Source organism: Hippopotamus amphibius, chromosome 12 (genome assembly GCF_030028045.1).
Source record: "Hippopotamus amphibius kiboko isolate mHipAmp2 chromosome 12, mHipAmp2.hap2, whole genome shotgun sequence".
Taxonomy (NCBI): domain Eukaryota; kingdom Metazoa; phylum Chordata; class Mammalia; order Artiodactyla; family Hippopotamidae; genus Hippopotamus; species Hippopotamus amphibius.
In genome coordinates, this window is record NC_080197.1 from 70,945,048 (window position 1) to 70,959,753 (window position 14,706).

At 45.5% G+C, this 14,706-nt stretch overlaps 1 protein-coding gene across 6 annotated transcripts in view; it reads right to left on the bottom strand.

The window, feature by feature from the left end:
• Window positions 1-284: 284 nt before the first annotated feature.
• The window catches only part of ETV6 (ETS variant transcription factor 6), a 238,572-nt gene continuing 224,150 nt past the window's right edge, over window positions 285-14,706 (bottom strand). For all 6 annotated transcript variants that reach the window (XM_057701540.1, XM_057701539.1, XM_057701541.1 and 3 more), the window contains 3 exons: window positions 6,854-6,996; window positions 4,856-4,956; window positions 285-934 (listed from right to left, as the gene is read on the bottom strand). In XM_057701540.1, coding sequence (XP_057557523.1) covers window positions 829-934; window positions 4,856-4,956; window positions 6,854-6,996 — 350 coding nt within the window. In that variant the 3' untranslated portion in view covers window positions 285-828. The remainder of the gene's footprint in view (window positions 935-4,855; window positions 4,957-6,853; window positions 6,997-14,706) is intronic.

Sequence of the window (14,706 nt, forward strand, 5' to 3'; positions counted from 1 at the left end):
TGATGTTTTTGGCCTTCTTCCGATGGGTAGCCAAATGCTGGGATGTGGGTTTGATTTTTGTGGTGCTGGCTATAAAGCACCCAGACCACTTATTCCGTTTAGGTGCCAACAATTCCCAAGACTCCCCGAAGAGGCTGAACTCTGCTGAAAGGCATCTGAAGTTCAACAGCAGGCAAGGAGGGAGGACAGAGGGGGTGGGGGCAGGAAGGGAAAGAGAGCCAGAGAGAGAAGAGAGCCCTCCTTTTCACTTTATCTTTTTTAAAAGCATCTTTTTTTCTTTTTTCTTCCAGCCGAGACCCACAGGAACAAACCTGATCCACGTGGCAGGATCAAGAGGAACCTGAACCCTTTTGCAAGTGCTCTCTCTCCTGACCAGCTGGGCTTCTGCACTTTGTGAGATTTGCAAGAAAAAAAAAAAAAAAAAAATATATATATATATAATAGATATATATTTCCATAGGAAAACAACCTCGGATGTCTTCCCCTATATGAATGATGAAAAGTCAAACTGCATGGACTTAAAAAAGAAAAACAAAAACACCGTGAAACTAACAATAGGTGGAGGAGGGGAAGGGGGAGGAATTACAGATGGAGATTCCAAACGAGAAGGAACCATGAACTTGAGTCCCAGGCTGGTGCCCTCAGCCAGAATTCCAGCGCCGCCTTTGCCGAGTGGTTTGTCTAAGGTGCTCCGGGGTCCCTCACGTGGGGCAAGAGAAGTGTCACTGCCATGTCCGGGTCTCTTCCCTTCCGCTCCATCACGCCCCAGCCATGCTGAAGGGCAGGGCGCCCTTGGCTATGGGCCCGCTGGACCGGGGACTGGTCCCTTCAACACTCATCTTCTTGGTATATTTGTTCATCCAGCTCCTGGGACTCAAGGTGCTCCAGACGGTCTGTTCGGCCACTCATGATTTCATCCGGGGTTTTCATAAACCTTTGGGAGAGGAAATGGTGGCGTGAAGCGGTTACAATTTCCTACAGTTGTCTTCACCTTGAACTCCAAACTAAAAAGAGAGGCCCCATCACCTTCACACAGCTGGATAGCTACTGAACCTGGTTGTTTATGCTAACTTAGCACAAATTAGAAAAAGACACCCCTTCCTCTGACTGCCTGAAAGTTGGCAAAATAACAATAAAAAAGTCTAGGATGCCTGTGAGGAAGATGGAGCTGTGTAGCGCATTCCTGCGTGACTATATGAGGGGACCCTGCGAAAGCTCACTTCTCTGCGTTTCTGATTTTCTGAGGGTTAGATTTCACAAAGACCCAAGAGAGCTGTATATCCATTTCCATCCCAGACTGTGAGCCCAAGGAATGGTATTCAAAACTTGAATCTAACTCGAAGGATACAATTAAACAGTGGGTGGAAAATCTGGGGAACAGGGCAAGATAGTGGAGCTGTCGGAAATTAGGCCAAAAGAAAGAACCTTTTTCAGTGTTATCACTGCTCCACCCCAAATGCTAGCCATTTGTCCCCTTATTCTGTCTTCCTTTGCAGCTGGGTGCATACAGCAAGCCTCATCTTCTCGGGCTCTGGGTTCATTTGGAAATTACATCAGTGCCATGTTTTGACCATGGTTTACACGGTTTAGGAAGGGAGCCTGGCTGCAAGTGTTCTGTCCTTATGGTGGGAGGGCCCTTTCCACAGCCTACATACCGTTCCCTTCCCATATACTCTGCTCGGTACCACATGACCTGTCTTAAAACATGAATTTTCTCTCATCACTTCAGGTTCAAAAGCCTATGATGAGGGACTTCCTTGGTGGTCCAGTGGTTAAGACTCCGTGCTTCCAATGCAGGGACCATGGATTTGATCCCTGGCTGGGGAACTAAGATCCCACACGCCTTGTAATGTGGCCAAAAATTAAAAAAAAAAAACAACCTATGACAACCACTTATCAAGTCAAGGAGCCACTCTTCAGCCTGCCCCTCGGGCCCCTCTGTCATCCCAACCCAGGAAACTCTTGTTTTCCACTGTATTCTAGCACGAACTCTCCATTCCAGTCTCACCAGTTCTTTTTTCTTACATGAACCACAGCTCATGCCATCCTCCAAACCTTTAGCCTTGCCCTTATTTGGAACCCTCTCGACTCCTTCCACTGTCTGAGCCCTACTCACTCTCTGAGCTCTGTCTGATCATCAAAGAGCCTGTCCAAACCGAAATCTCCAATTTAATACTTCATTTGATTATGCACTGGGTTTTGTACCGAGAAGCCTTCATTTTGGGGTGAGTCTGGCTTCCGACATTCATTTCCTCAAAAGTGACTAACCTCTCCTCACGAATTGCACTCTTCTTTCTTCGTATCTTGTTGCAATCGCTACTGGAAGCTTGTGAACCTTCCACCCACAACGATTTTTCTTTTCTGCCCATTAGTGCTGATCTTTTCAAGCAATCTGATATGTAGCATCTGCATCCTGTCTTCTACTTTCATCCTGGAGCTAAAACTTCTCCCTCAACATCTGAAGTCACTAATAATCCCCTCCAGGCCGAGTCCACAGATGTGCTGTCTTTGGCCCTACCCCTGTCTTCTTTTGATGGCTTTTCCAAATTAAGTTTCTGGTATTCCACGCCAAGCTTGTCCAGAAACATTTATTGAAAGCCTCCATAAGGTATAAAACAGAACTGTATGTATGTAAAATGTAACCCTCTAACTTCTAGGGGCTTATGACCCACTTGTGGGGAGAAGGGCTTCACATACACAACTCTGAAAACCGTGAGTCACAATGTGGCTTAGGACCAAGGAAACCCAAGAGATGATGGAAGAAGATATCTGTGTGTGTCTGAGCAGCTGAAGAAGGTCTCATAAAGAGTAGTAGACTTGAGGTAGACCTGGGGGTATATATGTTAAAAAAGCAGGGGACTTCCCTGGTGGTCCAGTGGTTAAGAGTCCATGCTTCCACTGCAGGGGGTGCGGGTTTGATCCCTGGTCAGGGAAGATCCTGTGTGCTGTGCAGTGTGGCCAAAAAAATGATAGTAAAAATTGTTTTAAAAACAGAAGTTAAAGTGATACACGTTTCTGGCATAGGGAACCCCATTAGTGCTGGAGGGCAGCTGGCAGTGTGTATTACGAATTTGGGAGGCAGGAGAATGGACCAAAGGCAGAGTTTGCTGAATTACTCTAGGTGTCAATCATGAAGTCTAGACATCAGCCTCCACTGCCAGGGAAGCAATAACAGTGCCTCTGCCTTGCTTTCATCTTCCGGGTCTCATGAGAGTACTTGCCATTGGTAGATTCCAAGCTGGAACCTGCTGGTAAGAAATCTTGGGAAGTGTGATTCCCAGGCTTCCAAACCCTGCAACATAGACTGCAGTGGGAATGGTGCTGAAGAGCCAGTGGACAGTCCAGCACAACGATGACTCGGATGTAGCAAGAATCAAGGATGACTCTAGCGTCGAGGTTGGTTGCTTAAACAATGGTGATGCTGCTGTTGATGTAACACAAGTTGTGGGGGTGGGTAGATTGGGAAGAAGGCCTGTCTTGAACATTTCATGTCTGAGATACTACTGTGATGTTTAAGTGGACATGTCCTATAAGAAGCTCTTGGAAATTAAGATTTGGAATTTCAGGGAGAGTTTATACCTGCATGTAGAGATTTGAGAGCCCAACCACGGAGGTGATAACTGAAGCTGTGTAATGGGATCCATTCATCCAGGGAAAAAGTATAGAGTGGGAAGAACAGAAGCCAAGGACTAAGTTTAGGGTGAAGGCTGAAGAGAAGGCATCAGCAGAGCCAGAAAAAGGAGGGTTCTTGCTCCACTTTATTCCATTCTGTTTCCAGCTCTTGAAAAGCCTTCTCCTTTTGAAGATGGCAATTGTTTTGGCTGCTCCTAAGTTACTACACCTTCCCAGTGCTAAGGCCCAGGTTCTCTGCTCTTTCCAGTGAGCTCGTCTGCTCATACACAGTGTCATTTTGTCATTTTCTACCCAAATCCACATCTCTAGCCCCATCTGTAACTCTCTTCTGTCCCGCCAGCCAAAACCCAGAACCTACGGTCATGTCTGTCAATCCCACCTTCTCCCAAGTGTCACTTGATCTCACCACGTCAGTTACCACCAGTGTCAGAGGGCTATGTCTACCTCTCCTGACTGGTCCTTTAGCTCCCTTCTTCTTCCTCCTCTAGCTCTTTCTCCTCTCTTCCATAGAACTTGGAATCACAATCTATGTGGTAGGTTAAATGGTTTGAACTCATTAGCTGGGAGGAATTCTGCAAAGAAGAATGTCTAGTGCAGCAGCTTTCAGACTTTTACAATGCACTGTCACAAATATATTTTACATCATGACTGATGACTCATCAAACGTGCGTGTACACACACACACACCCCACCCCACAATTTTCATGAATCAACAGTCACTCTTAATTCATGTGATACAGTCTGATATTTTCAACTCTGTCCTTTCCTATTCAATTCTGTTCTATTTCATTAAAAAAAAAAAAGGACTGATTCATTAAATCTATCTCATGATTCACTAACGGGTCAGGACAGACATGGTCCAGGACTGGCAACCTGGAGGTCTAGGTTTGTTTAGCTCCTTGCTTTGCCATTAGTTACTCCGATTGGTCCCTTGAGCTACAGTGGATATAGATGCCAGGTAATACTATTTGATCATTGCATTATTTAAAAGGTGAGTCAGATTGTGTTTTTTTAGTTTTGGCTTTACTCTAGAACAGACATAAGTGAAAAAAAATTTTTTTTCTTAAATTCTAACCAACCAACCCCTGGTTTCCAATGTGTAGCAGCGATGGCTTTGAGGATCAGATAGGCAGGTAAAGATCTTAACAGTCTCCCTCCTCCCTCTTATTTGAAGAAAACAATATCCTCCCAGAAGAAGGAAAGGAGAAAAAGGAAGTGCTACCTGAACAAAAGCCTTTGTCCTGGCTCCTTCCTGATAATGTTTAGTTTGTAGTAGTGGCGCAGGGCTCTGGACATTTTCTCATAGGTCATGTTTGTTCTGTTCTGTTTGTTCAGAGGAGGAAGAGAGAAAAAATCACAAAGACACAATGAAATGAACCTCAGAAAAGGTGCTGGAGGAGCTCTTCCAATCCAGCTCTTCAGCTGCTCCTGTGGCCCTGCCAGTTGGGAAAGCCACCTGCTAATCTGCTCCCTGCCAGGCCCACCCCTGGGCTTTTTCACAGACGTCCTCACCGAGATTTCTCCTAAGGTGAGCCTAGCTAATAAAGCACATCCTGCAAAGGCCTCCCTGACTTCCTCTCCCAGGACCCCGCTCTGCTGTGCCTGAGAAATTTCCTGCAGGTCCTCCTATCTGGGGGTCATCCTTCACCTTCTGACCCACAGAGAACTTCTCTTCCTTTTTTCCTTTTTTTTTTTTTTTAATAAAAACAGTGCCCTTTCTCAAGCTTGTTTCTGGTTTGTCATTTTAAGGAAGAGTTTTTTTTTTTTTTTGGTTTAAATTCCTGTTGTGGAAGCAAGAATACAGTGGTTCCGAGTCCTGGGGTGAGGGCGCCCTGTGGGAGCTGCAGAGCGATTTTTCTCAGTGACTCATGGGGTGGAGGGTGTCAGTGGGGCCGGGCCATATTTGGTTGCGGCCTCTGGTAGGTCCTCCTCAGCAGGGCCAGAGCATGGGCTGCCTTCCACCAAGGCTGCAGCCGGGGCAGCTGCCCTGCGGCCTCTCCTTAGGCTGATCTGGAGCTGGGCCTTCATGGTGACTTGCCAGCTCTGCCCCACAGCTACCTGTCTGTGGTCAGGCCTGGATCCTGGTGACTTACTTTTTTGTATTCCTACTTTAAAAAAAAAAACGTACCTTATTTTATTTTATTTTTTTTTGGCAGGAGAACTCTTTGCTCTATTTACTTTATTTTACTGTGGAAGAACACTGACCATGAGATCTACCCTCTAAAATGTTTAAGTGCATAATACAGCACTTAATACGGTGTTAACTACAGCACTTAATACAGTGTTAACTACAGGTACAGTGTCATACAGCAGGTCTCCAGAACTTACTCATCTTGTTTAATGGAAACTTTATGCCCACTGAAGAGTCACTCCCCACTTCCTCCCTTTCCCCAACCCCTGGCAACACCAGTCCACTCCTGAACTCACTGAATTTGCCTATTTTAGATCTAACTTCATGTTAAGTGGAGTCAGGCAGTATTTGTCTTTCTGTGGCTGGTTTCTTTCAGCATCATGTCCTCAAGGTTCATCTGTGTTGCCCCGTGCTGCAGAATCTCTTTTTAAGGCTGAATAATATCCCATTGTGTGCATATAGCACGGTTTCTTTATCCATTCATCCATCAGTGGATGCTGAGGTTGTTTTACCCACTTTTTACATCTATGCACTTTAAGGGTTTTCTTAACTATAAAAGACTATCTTTTACATGTGATTCCCTCTTCGCAAGGTGGAAAACTGTGGGGCAATCAGACTTCTTGCACTGTTTGCTTTTCAAGGAAATATTTTAAAGTCAGAGGATAAGCATTTTCTGTGTAGAACTGAGCTTTTGCGACCATGGGAGTTTCTAACTGAGCAGAACAGAACTGACACTTCCCAAAGCCCCCTTGTGAGTCACAAAGTGCCGCAGTGCATCCCTGGTACCCAGTTCTTAATGATGGCGTGGGCAGCAGGGCCAGGCCAAGCCAGGGGAGTGATGGTTACTCGTAATGAGGCCTATCAGACTGGGAGATGCTGAGTTAATGGCACCTGGCACGAGGAACAAGTGGAAAGCGGCATCTTTAATTATTTCCTCCCCTTTGCAACTGATTATTTTTCCAGTCAGGAATAAACTAAATAATTACGGGCAGACTTAGGAGGCAGAAGACAGACAATTCTCCTCCAACCCAGGGATGAAGACTGGATTTTGGCCCTAGTTTACAGAATGAATACCTGATACTCTTTTACCTTATGGTTTCCCCACAGTCGAGCCAGTCCATTGGGATCCACTATCCGGAATATTTTGGATTCTTTGTCCTCCCATCGGATGAAGTTTTCGTACCGGCTGTCAGAAAGCAACTGATAGACGTAATCCCAAAGCAGTCTACAGTCTACAGAAGAAAAGGGCGAGAAAACACCGCTGACAAGGTTGCTTGTTGAAGTACTAAGAGCAAGAATCAGAACATAATTGAGTAACCGCTTCTGCCTACTTTGGGTTGATTGTCTAACTTCCTCATTTTGGGAATTTCCTGGTGGTCCAGGGGTTAGGACTTGGTGCTTTCACTGCCAAAGGCTGGGTTTCATCCCTAGTGAGGGAAATAGGCCATGTGGCCAAAACAAAAACAAAAACACTTCCTTGTTTTATAGTGAGGAGATCAAGGCAAAGAGAGACCTGTGAGATGGCGACCTTTGACCTGTGGAGGCCTTCGAGACAGTCTAGGCCCAGAACCTCCCTCCTCAGATGAGGACACAGCGACCTAGAGAGAGGAAGTGAGTGGTCCATGGTCATGACCAATGACTTGAACTTGAGCAGAGTTCACATGAGAGACAGAACAAGCTCTAACTGCAAATGAATTGGTTCTGAAAAGGGGCTGAAGACAGGCTGGCAGGTAAAAGGGCAGACTGTGTCCTCATGTTCCAGAGAGGGCAGTGTGGTGTCCATAGTGGGGCTAAAGGTTACTTGGGAGGGTGAGAGTGAAGGGATAAAGATGTGATGATTGAGGTCGGCTGAAAATGGTGTGAAAAGCTGTGGGAGAAGAAAACCCACGTGGTGTGGGGACTATGACTGTGAAAACCGTGGCCAGCATGGTCTTTAAAAAGAATACAGATAGTCTCATCACAGCTACTTCGGAGGTTTTAAAAATTGTTTTATTATAATGGAATCAGAGTAGAAGGAAACCCGGTGCAAAAAATCCCTTTCTCCACGTGCAGAACTAATCTTGGTCAGGCAACAGATCTTTCTCAGTACAGGCCTGGTGCTGGCTAGGCCTTGGCTTTTAGCTGTGGGTTGGCAAATTCAAAGAGAAGACGCAGGGTGCACACCTTTGCCTTGTTCTAGTGCTTTCTGGATTAGTGCCAGAGCAGGATGTGGCTTGCCCCCAGCACAGCCTTGATAGAAAGTCCACATCTGCCCCCATCCACCTGAGTCTAGGTGATGCAGGACTGGCCTCCAGATGAGTGTAAGAGACCTGCGTTCCCAGGTGTGCACTGTTGCTTCTGGGAGCTTTGATGGGCACTGGCCAGCACGGCTGGTCGTAAATGATTAATTGTTGAACACTTTGTATGTGTTCTGCACTTTATAAGCATTATTTCTAATCCTTACTTTACATGCTACATCCTTTCTAATCCTCTCATGCCCGAGGTCACTGGGATTCGAACTCTGGGACTTCTGCACCGCAAGGTGCAGACGTCCTTACTTCCTTATGTTGGGTGAGGCCTGGCACACCTGGGCGGGGAATGTCCACTCCCAACCTGGACTATCTCAGAGCCAAACATTCACCTCCCAGAGAATGAAACACACCCTCCTCTGGCGCATATTTACAAGAGGAATCGAGTCAGGTCACCTTGGGCAAGTTTCTTAAATCTCCCCAAAGTTCCATTTTCTCCTGTACGAAAGGGGAAGGACAACATTGACTCTTTCCGGGATTACTGTATGAACGATGATGTGAGTGAAGAAGAAAGGCAAACAACAGCAGTGATGACTGGGTGCTATTTGCAGGCACTGGGCTTGTGTTCTACCAACCAGCTTGCCTCTGACCCTTAGGACACCTGATGAGGCCGGCGCTGTTGCTATTCCTATTTTATGGCCGAGGAAGCTGGGGCTTAGAGGGTTTGGTCATTGGCTCCAAGGCACAGCTCGTGAGTGACGCATGTTGGAATCTGGAGCCCGTGCTGTGCCACACGATGTGCTGAGATGTCTATTCTCAGAGAAGCTGGTTGACAGGTATCTATTAGATACGTTTTAGGACTTTTCCGAGCATGCTTTAACTCTGAGTGTGTCCTTTGTGAAATCCAGCTTTCTCTCTGAACACCAGAAGGAACTGGCATACAATGTGGCATCTCCCAGGAGGCTTAATCTTTTAAGGAACTATCATGAAACTTAAAATGACCATACATCTTTAGGATCCCTTACTGTATCCTTTTTTTCCCCTGACTGATCTGTGTCTAAAAGTTAATGTGATGTGTGATTTCTTGTGTTTCAGAAAAGGACCTGGGGTGTTCTTAGAAGATGCCTCCTGGAGTTTGAACGCCACAGTAACAGAAGCTGGCCAGCGAACCTATTACCACCCCTGCCTGCCGCTGTGCTCTTGGTTGCCAGAAGGGGGCACTGAGGAGCAGGGAGACAGCAAGGGGACCTATCCCAGCGTCAGGAAGTACCTTAAGAGGTGAGTGCCACACCATCGCAGACTGAGAATAACCGAGCTCCTTTTTAAGGCACTTGCAAGAGGGTGACTCTAGGCAAAGCAGTGAAGTAGGCAGTGTCCTTCTCCCCCTCTGCCACCTCCTTGTCTTACATCACTTTTATTATAGGTGGAAAAATAGAGAACTGAGTTGAGGTTTAATTGTCCAGTTTTGTCTTACCATCAAATGGCGGATGCGTTGTAATTTCCCACAAGCTCTTCCAAGTGGAAACCATCTGACAAAACCAAATATTATCACACAAAATGCCAGTCTGCTAGGAGGAACGAAGGTGGTTTGTGAATAGCTTCTCAATGTACAATCATTTTTACCACCAGAAGGCTTGATGGCACCTTTTGGATGCATCTGGACTGGAAATGTGATTCTCTAGAGTGAATCATTTTAATAAAACTTAATAATTAAAAAAAAAAGAGATATGGTTGTCTTTGGCAGTTTGGTAGAAAGAAACTGTGCCCACATGAAGGTGAGCGCTATACTGGCAGGCGCCTCACCTCTAGGGCTTCCCGGAGCTAAAATGTAAAGTGAATCTTGTCTCAACACCATCTGCTCAAGGATTTTCACTTTCATTGCTTCTGTGGCTTCTCTTTTACTGCCCGTACATTCTATTTCTCATAAAATGGTGAGGCGCGAACCAGACCATTTCTCAAAGTAAGGGCTTAACCATTGCTGGGTACTTTACCATGCTGGTTCTTCAGAGGCAGCGAATATCTCAGTTTGTAAATCATTTACTGAAAAAGATCTAGAATGTGATCTGTGTTTGGTTGGTAAATGAAGGGCAGGGCTTACCAGAGAACAGACTTTACCTATGAGTTGCAAAAACATTTGTATCTTGCAAACTTTTCCTTTTCATAAATGTGAAAATAACCCCAAACAAGCTGCCAATTGATCATTTTTAAATGACATTTAATCCAGCAAAGCCAACTTTAGCTGAGTAATAAAAATACGTTGACATTCAAGACATATTGAATTACTCAGTCACTAACAGAGGTAGCAACAGGAATTTTGTGGCATAAAGCAGTTGTTTCCAGCTCAGAGTATAAGTGGCTTTTATAACACTATTGATTCTTTTGTTTCTTTAGTTAAAAATTATGCCAGATGAAAAAATAACTGCCTGACCACACAACTCTTTTTTTTCTTTTTTTCTTTTACAATCAAAGTTCAAGCCGTCTGAGTTATTTTTGTAAAAGGGAGATCCTTTTTAGTTCCTAGGTCCTCTGGAGGCTTTTGCCATGGCCCACCAGCAGTTTTTAAGCTTTGTCAAAATCCATCACTGTCTGCACAGATATAGTGTTTTCTGATCACTGATAAAAATGCTTAATATTATATAATAAAATGCACCAAACTCTAAAAACAAAGTTCATCCCATGACAAAAACACTTGAACATGCATGTGAAAAATAATCTTATATCACAAGGTCTTGACTAATTTTAGGTGCATTTCTCTTAAAGGGCCTTTTCTTCCAAGGCATGTGGGAATTTTAAACAAATGTCCATGATTTGGATTGTCTCTTTCATGAGAGGAAGCTTATGAAAGGGTTTAGCTGGAGTGAAGTGTTATTTTCCAATTGCAGAAAGAGAGTTCTCTCTCTTTCCTGCTGGGTGAGGTACCCTGGATATCCACAGTTAAAAGGCACAGTAAAAAAAAAAAAAAAAAAATCCCTTCCTGTGGTTAGGGAGAAATATTTTCCCTCCCACGCCCGTCTCTTACCAGAGACTCATTGTACAAGCTTATTGAGCAGAGATTGTAAAAAGATGGGTAATTCACACATAACCAACATAGTTTCTAATGAGAGAAAAAAAAGCCAAAAAACCATGCTAGACAAAACTGATGTTTAAAAAATCTGAGTGGGCAAGTCAAGTTATTGACAATGGAATGTTTAATGATGGTGGTTAATTCAAATGTCGGGAAAGTATCTAAGAAAGTAATTTTATGTTGTTTTAACTGCCCAAATGGAATTTTAAATGAGGGTCTGTAAACTGGAGTTCTGTGGACATAATCACCAACAAGGAAAGGCCTAGCGTCCCTAATTTCACTGCTTTAAATATATTATGAAAAACTAATAAATTTATTTCAGGTTCAGCAACAAAACAGGTAAGTAACACAAAATAAAAAGTTGCTTCTCTGCTTTATAACAGTGGTTCAAAACTAGGAGCAGTTTTGCTTTCTGGAGGGGTGGGTATTTGATAATGTTTGGAGACGATTTTGGTTGTCACAGCTGGGGTGGAGGATGCTATTAGCATCTAGTGGGTAGAGGCCAGGGATGCTGCTAAAAATCTTATAATGCGCAAAACATTGGGCTTCCCTGGTAGCACAGCGGTTAAGAATCCACCTGCCAATGCAGGGGACACGGGTTTGATCCCTGGGCTGGGAAGATCCCACATGCCATGGAGCAACTAAGCCCATGAGCCACAAATACTGAGCCTGTGCTCTAGAGCCTGCGAGCCATAACTACTGAAGCCTGTGCGCCTAAAGCCTGTGCTCTGCAACAAGAGAAGCCACTGCAATGAGAAGCCTGAGCACCGCAACGAAGAGTAGCCCCAGCTCTCTGAAACTACAGAAAGCCCGTGTGCAGCAACAAAGACCCAAAACAGCCAATAAATAAATAAAAACCAAAAAAAACAAAAAAAACAAAAAACCCTTCCCCTGCCCCTCAACATTGGCCCAAAAAATATCAAGAGCACCAAGCTTGAGAAATCCTGCTTATAGAAGCATGGGTTTTTTTTTTTTTTTTTTTTTTTTTTACAACATGTAGGGGTGCTATCTGCAGCTTGTTTGTTTATTTATTTATTTCTCCTCAATTCTAGATTGGCCACTACCTAGAAGCAGAAAGCTGATAAATCTAGTGCAGTCAACCCTGTGTTCATATGCAGAGGTGTGTCTACAATGGGTGTGTTTATGATTGCTTGTGCTCTGCTGTGGCTTAGGACAACAGAAGCTGTATGTGCACAGCAGCAAGCCGGGAAAGGGAGAAACTGAGGCAGAGAATACAGATCTGTGCTTCCTGGCTTCATCGAGGCAGAGGGACCGCAGCTGCAAACACCACTAAACTTTTTCACCTTTGGATGCAGGAGGCGTGGAGTGAGGCCGGGAAACAGATCTGCCATCAGGCCCCTGAGCTCAAGCCCCCAGCTGAAACCCGGTGAGACACACCCCTCCTCCCTCCGGCGTGGAGGCAGCCTGGGAGTTTGCACGCAGGGACTGCTGGGACACAGGGAAGCTGTTACAGGAATGCACGCCTTTAAACAAGCTGGAATGTCCAGTCTCCTCAATCCCCTTCTATTATTTTCTACCCAGTTACTGTGCTGGCACTGTTTTATCTTTTAAAAAGGCTGTCCTGAAACTTTCCTTCTCTTTTTTATTTCTCAGGGGCTCACAATGAAAATTAAGTGCTGTGACTCAGCCAGAGTGTGAGACGTCGGATGACTTGGGATGTTCCTGTCTCCTCCATCTCCTCCAAACACGGACAGTGGGTAAAGCCTCAGGGGAGGTGAGAGGGAGTGAAGGAGTTCATCTCCAAGGAAATAAGGAAATCAGGGTTCCTTGAAGGGTGCACTTTGCAGGCCAACAACGCTTAGAACAAACACCCAGACACAGGCCTTCTGAGTCAAGGCCCCACGCCCGCCCCAGTGGGCTGTGGTGCTGGCCGTAACCACTGCTCTCTCCTCTCTGCCGCCCTGGAGTAGAGCAAAGAGAAATGGAGCAGAGGAAGGACACTAACACTTAGAAATTAACCTGCTTGTGCTAGTATTTGCATGTTGTCTCTTTAGCGCTCAAAGGTGCCCAACAATGGGTATTAGTATTTTCATTATTATGGATAAGGAAACCAAGCTTTAGGGACCTGAAGACCTCTGTTTGAGAGACAAGGGCTGGATTCTAATCCTGCTGACTCCAGAGTCCAAGCCTCCCCAAAGGCCTACCCTGCTTCCCCAGGAGCCCTCCCACCAGCTGTGGATGGAAGCCCTGGGCCGGAAGCCATAGAGGGTTTTGCGCTCAGAGTCTGCAGAGGGTTCATCTGCCTGAGATCACGCAGGAGGACACAGCTCTTCCAGCCAGTACTAAACCCCCGAGCCCCCTTGGCTTATGAAGACATTCCATGACCCTGTCCTTTCTTCCAAACACACATGTGTGTGCGCAAAGGTGCATATGTATAGGCACACTGCCACACCTTATGGGAAAGGCCTAGGGATGGGACTGCCTTCTTTACACAATCCACTTAGGCTTCTCTTTTATGATGTCTTTTTCCCTTCAGGGCTGCTCCCCAGGCTCACTTGTAAAAGAAAATAAAAGTGCATGTGCCTCATTGGAAACAATCTCACCACCAGATACCACTGGGGAGGAAGCAGAAATGGAAACAAGAGGGCCCGGTGCAGCGTGACTTCCCCCGGCCCTGGGAGCCCTGAGGACGAGCCCCCCGCTGCTGGCCCTGGAGTCTCAGGCTTAGGTGCCTTCATCTGGTGTCAGATTAGAGGCTCCCAGGATTGAATTTCTGTGGACACAGAACCCACCCACTCAATAAAACCAAATCAAGAGAGTACAGGTGACAAGCCATACAGGAGACTTGATGTCTCCTTGATGAGAATCCTTTTGTTTCTGTTAAAAATGTAACCTTGAGAGAGAATACTTATTTTTCAATAAGTCCCTTTGAGGATCTGAAAGATGGCCAGGCCAAGCATCATCAGAGGGCTGGAAGGGAAGAGCAGAGTCTCTGTCTTATCTTCCGTAGCATCAACTCCCCAATCACATCCTCACAGACCATGAAGAAGTTCATGTTTGCACAGAAAACTGAGAAACAATCAAAAGCTGTGAGATAAACACAAGAGAAACGTTCTCCATTTGGATGGTCCGTGGACTGTGAACAACCACATCTGTACAGACCTCTTAAAGCCCCCACTTTTGTACAGTAGATGAACGGCTACGAATGGATGATAAACCAGGTTGCCCATGACGTTTGCTTTCTTAGCAGATTTCTGGATTAAGGCCAAGGAAGGGACAAGCAGACAGGAAGTCTGGTAATTCAGATTTTAATGGAAGTGAAGAATTTTAAGAGAAAGCCAAAATGACTTCAGCTTTTTCTTTTAAAAATGAGCTGTCTATATAGTTAAAACCAACACAGGGGACACGGGTTTGATCCCTGGTCCGGGAAGATCCCACATGCTGAGGAGCAACTAAGCCCGTGCGCCACAACTACGGAGCCCGCGCTCTAGAGCCTGTGTCCTAGAGCCTATGCTCCGCAACATCAGAAGCCACTGCAATGAGAAGCCCGAGTACCGCAATGAAGAGTAGCACCCGCTTGCTGTGGCCACAAAAACCTCCCCCAAAACAAACAAAAAAAGCAGGGAGCTTCGTTTGTCTGATAGCATGAAGTAAGAGGCATTTTATTGCCTTATGCCAGCAAAGACACA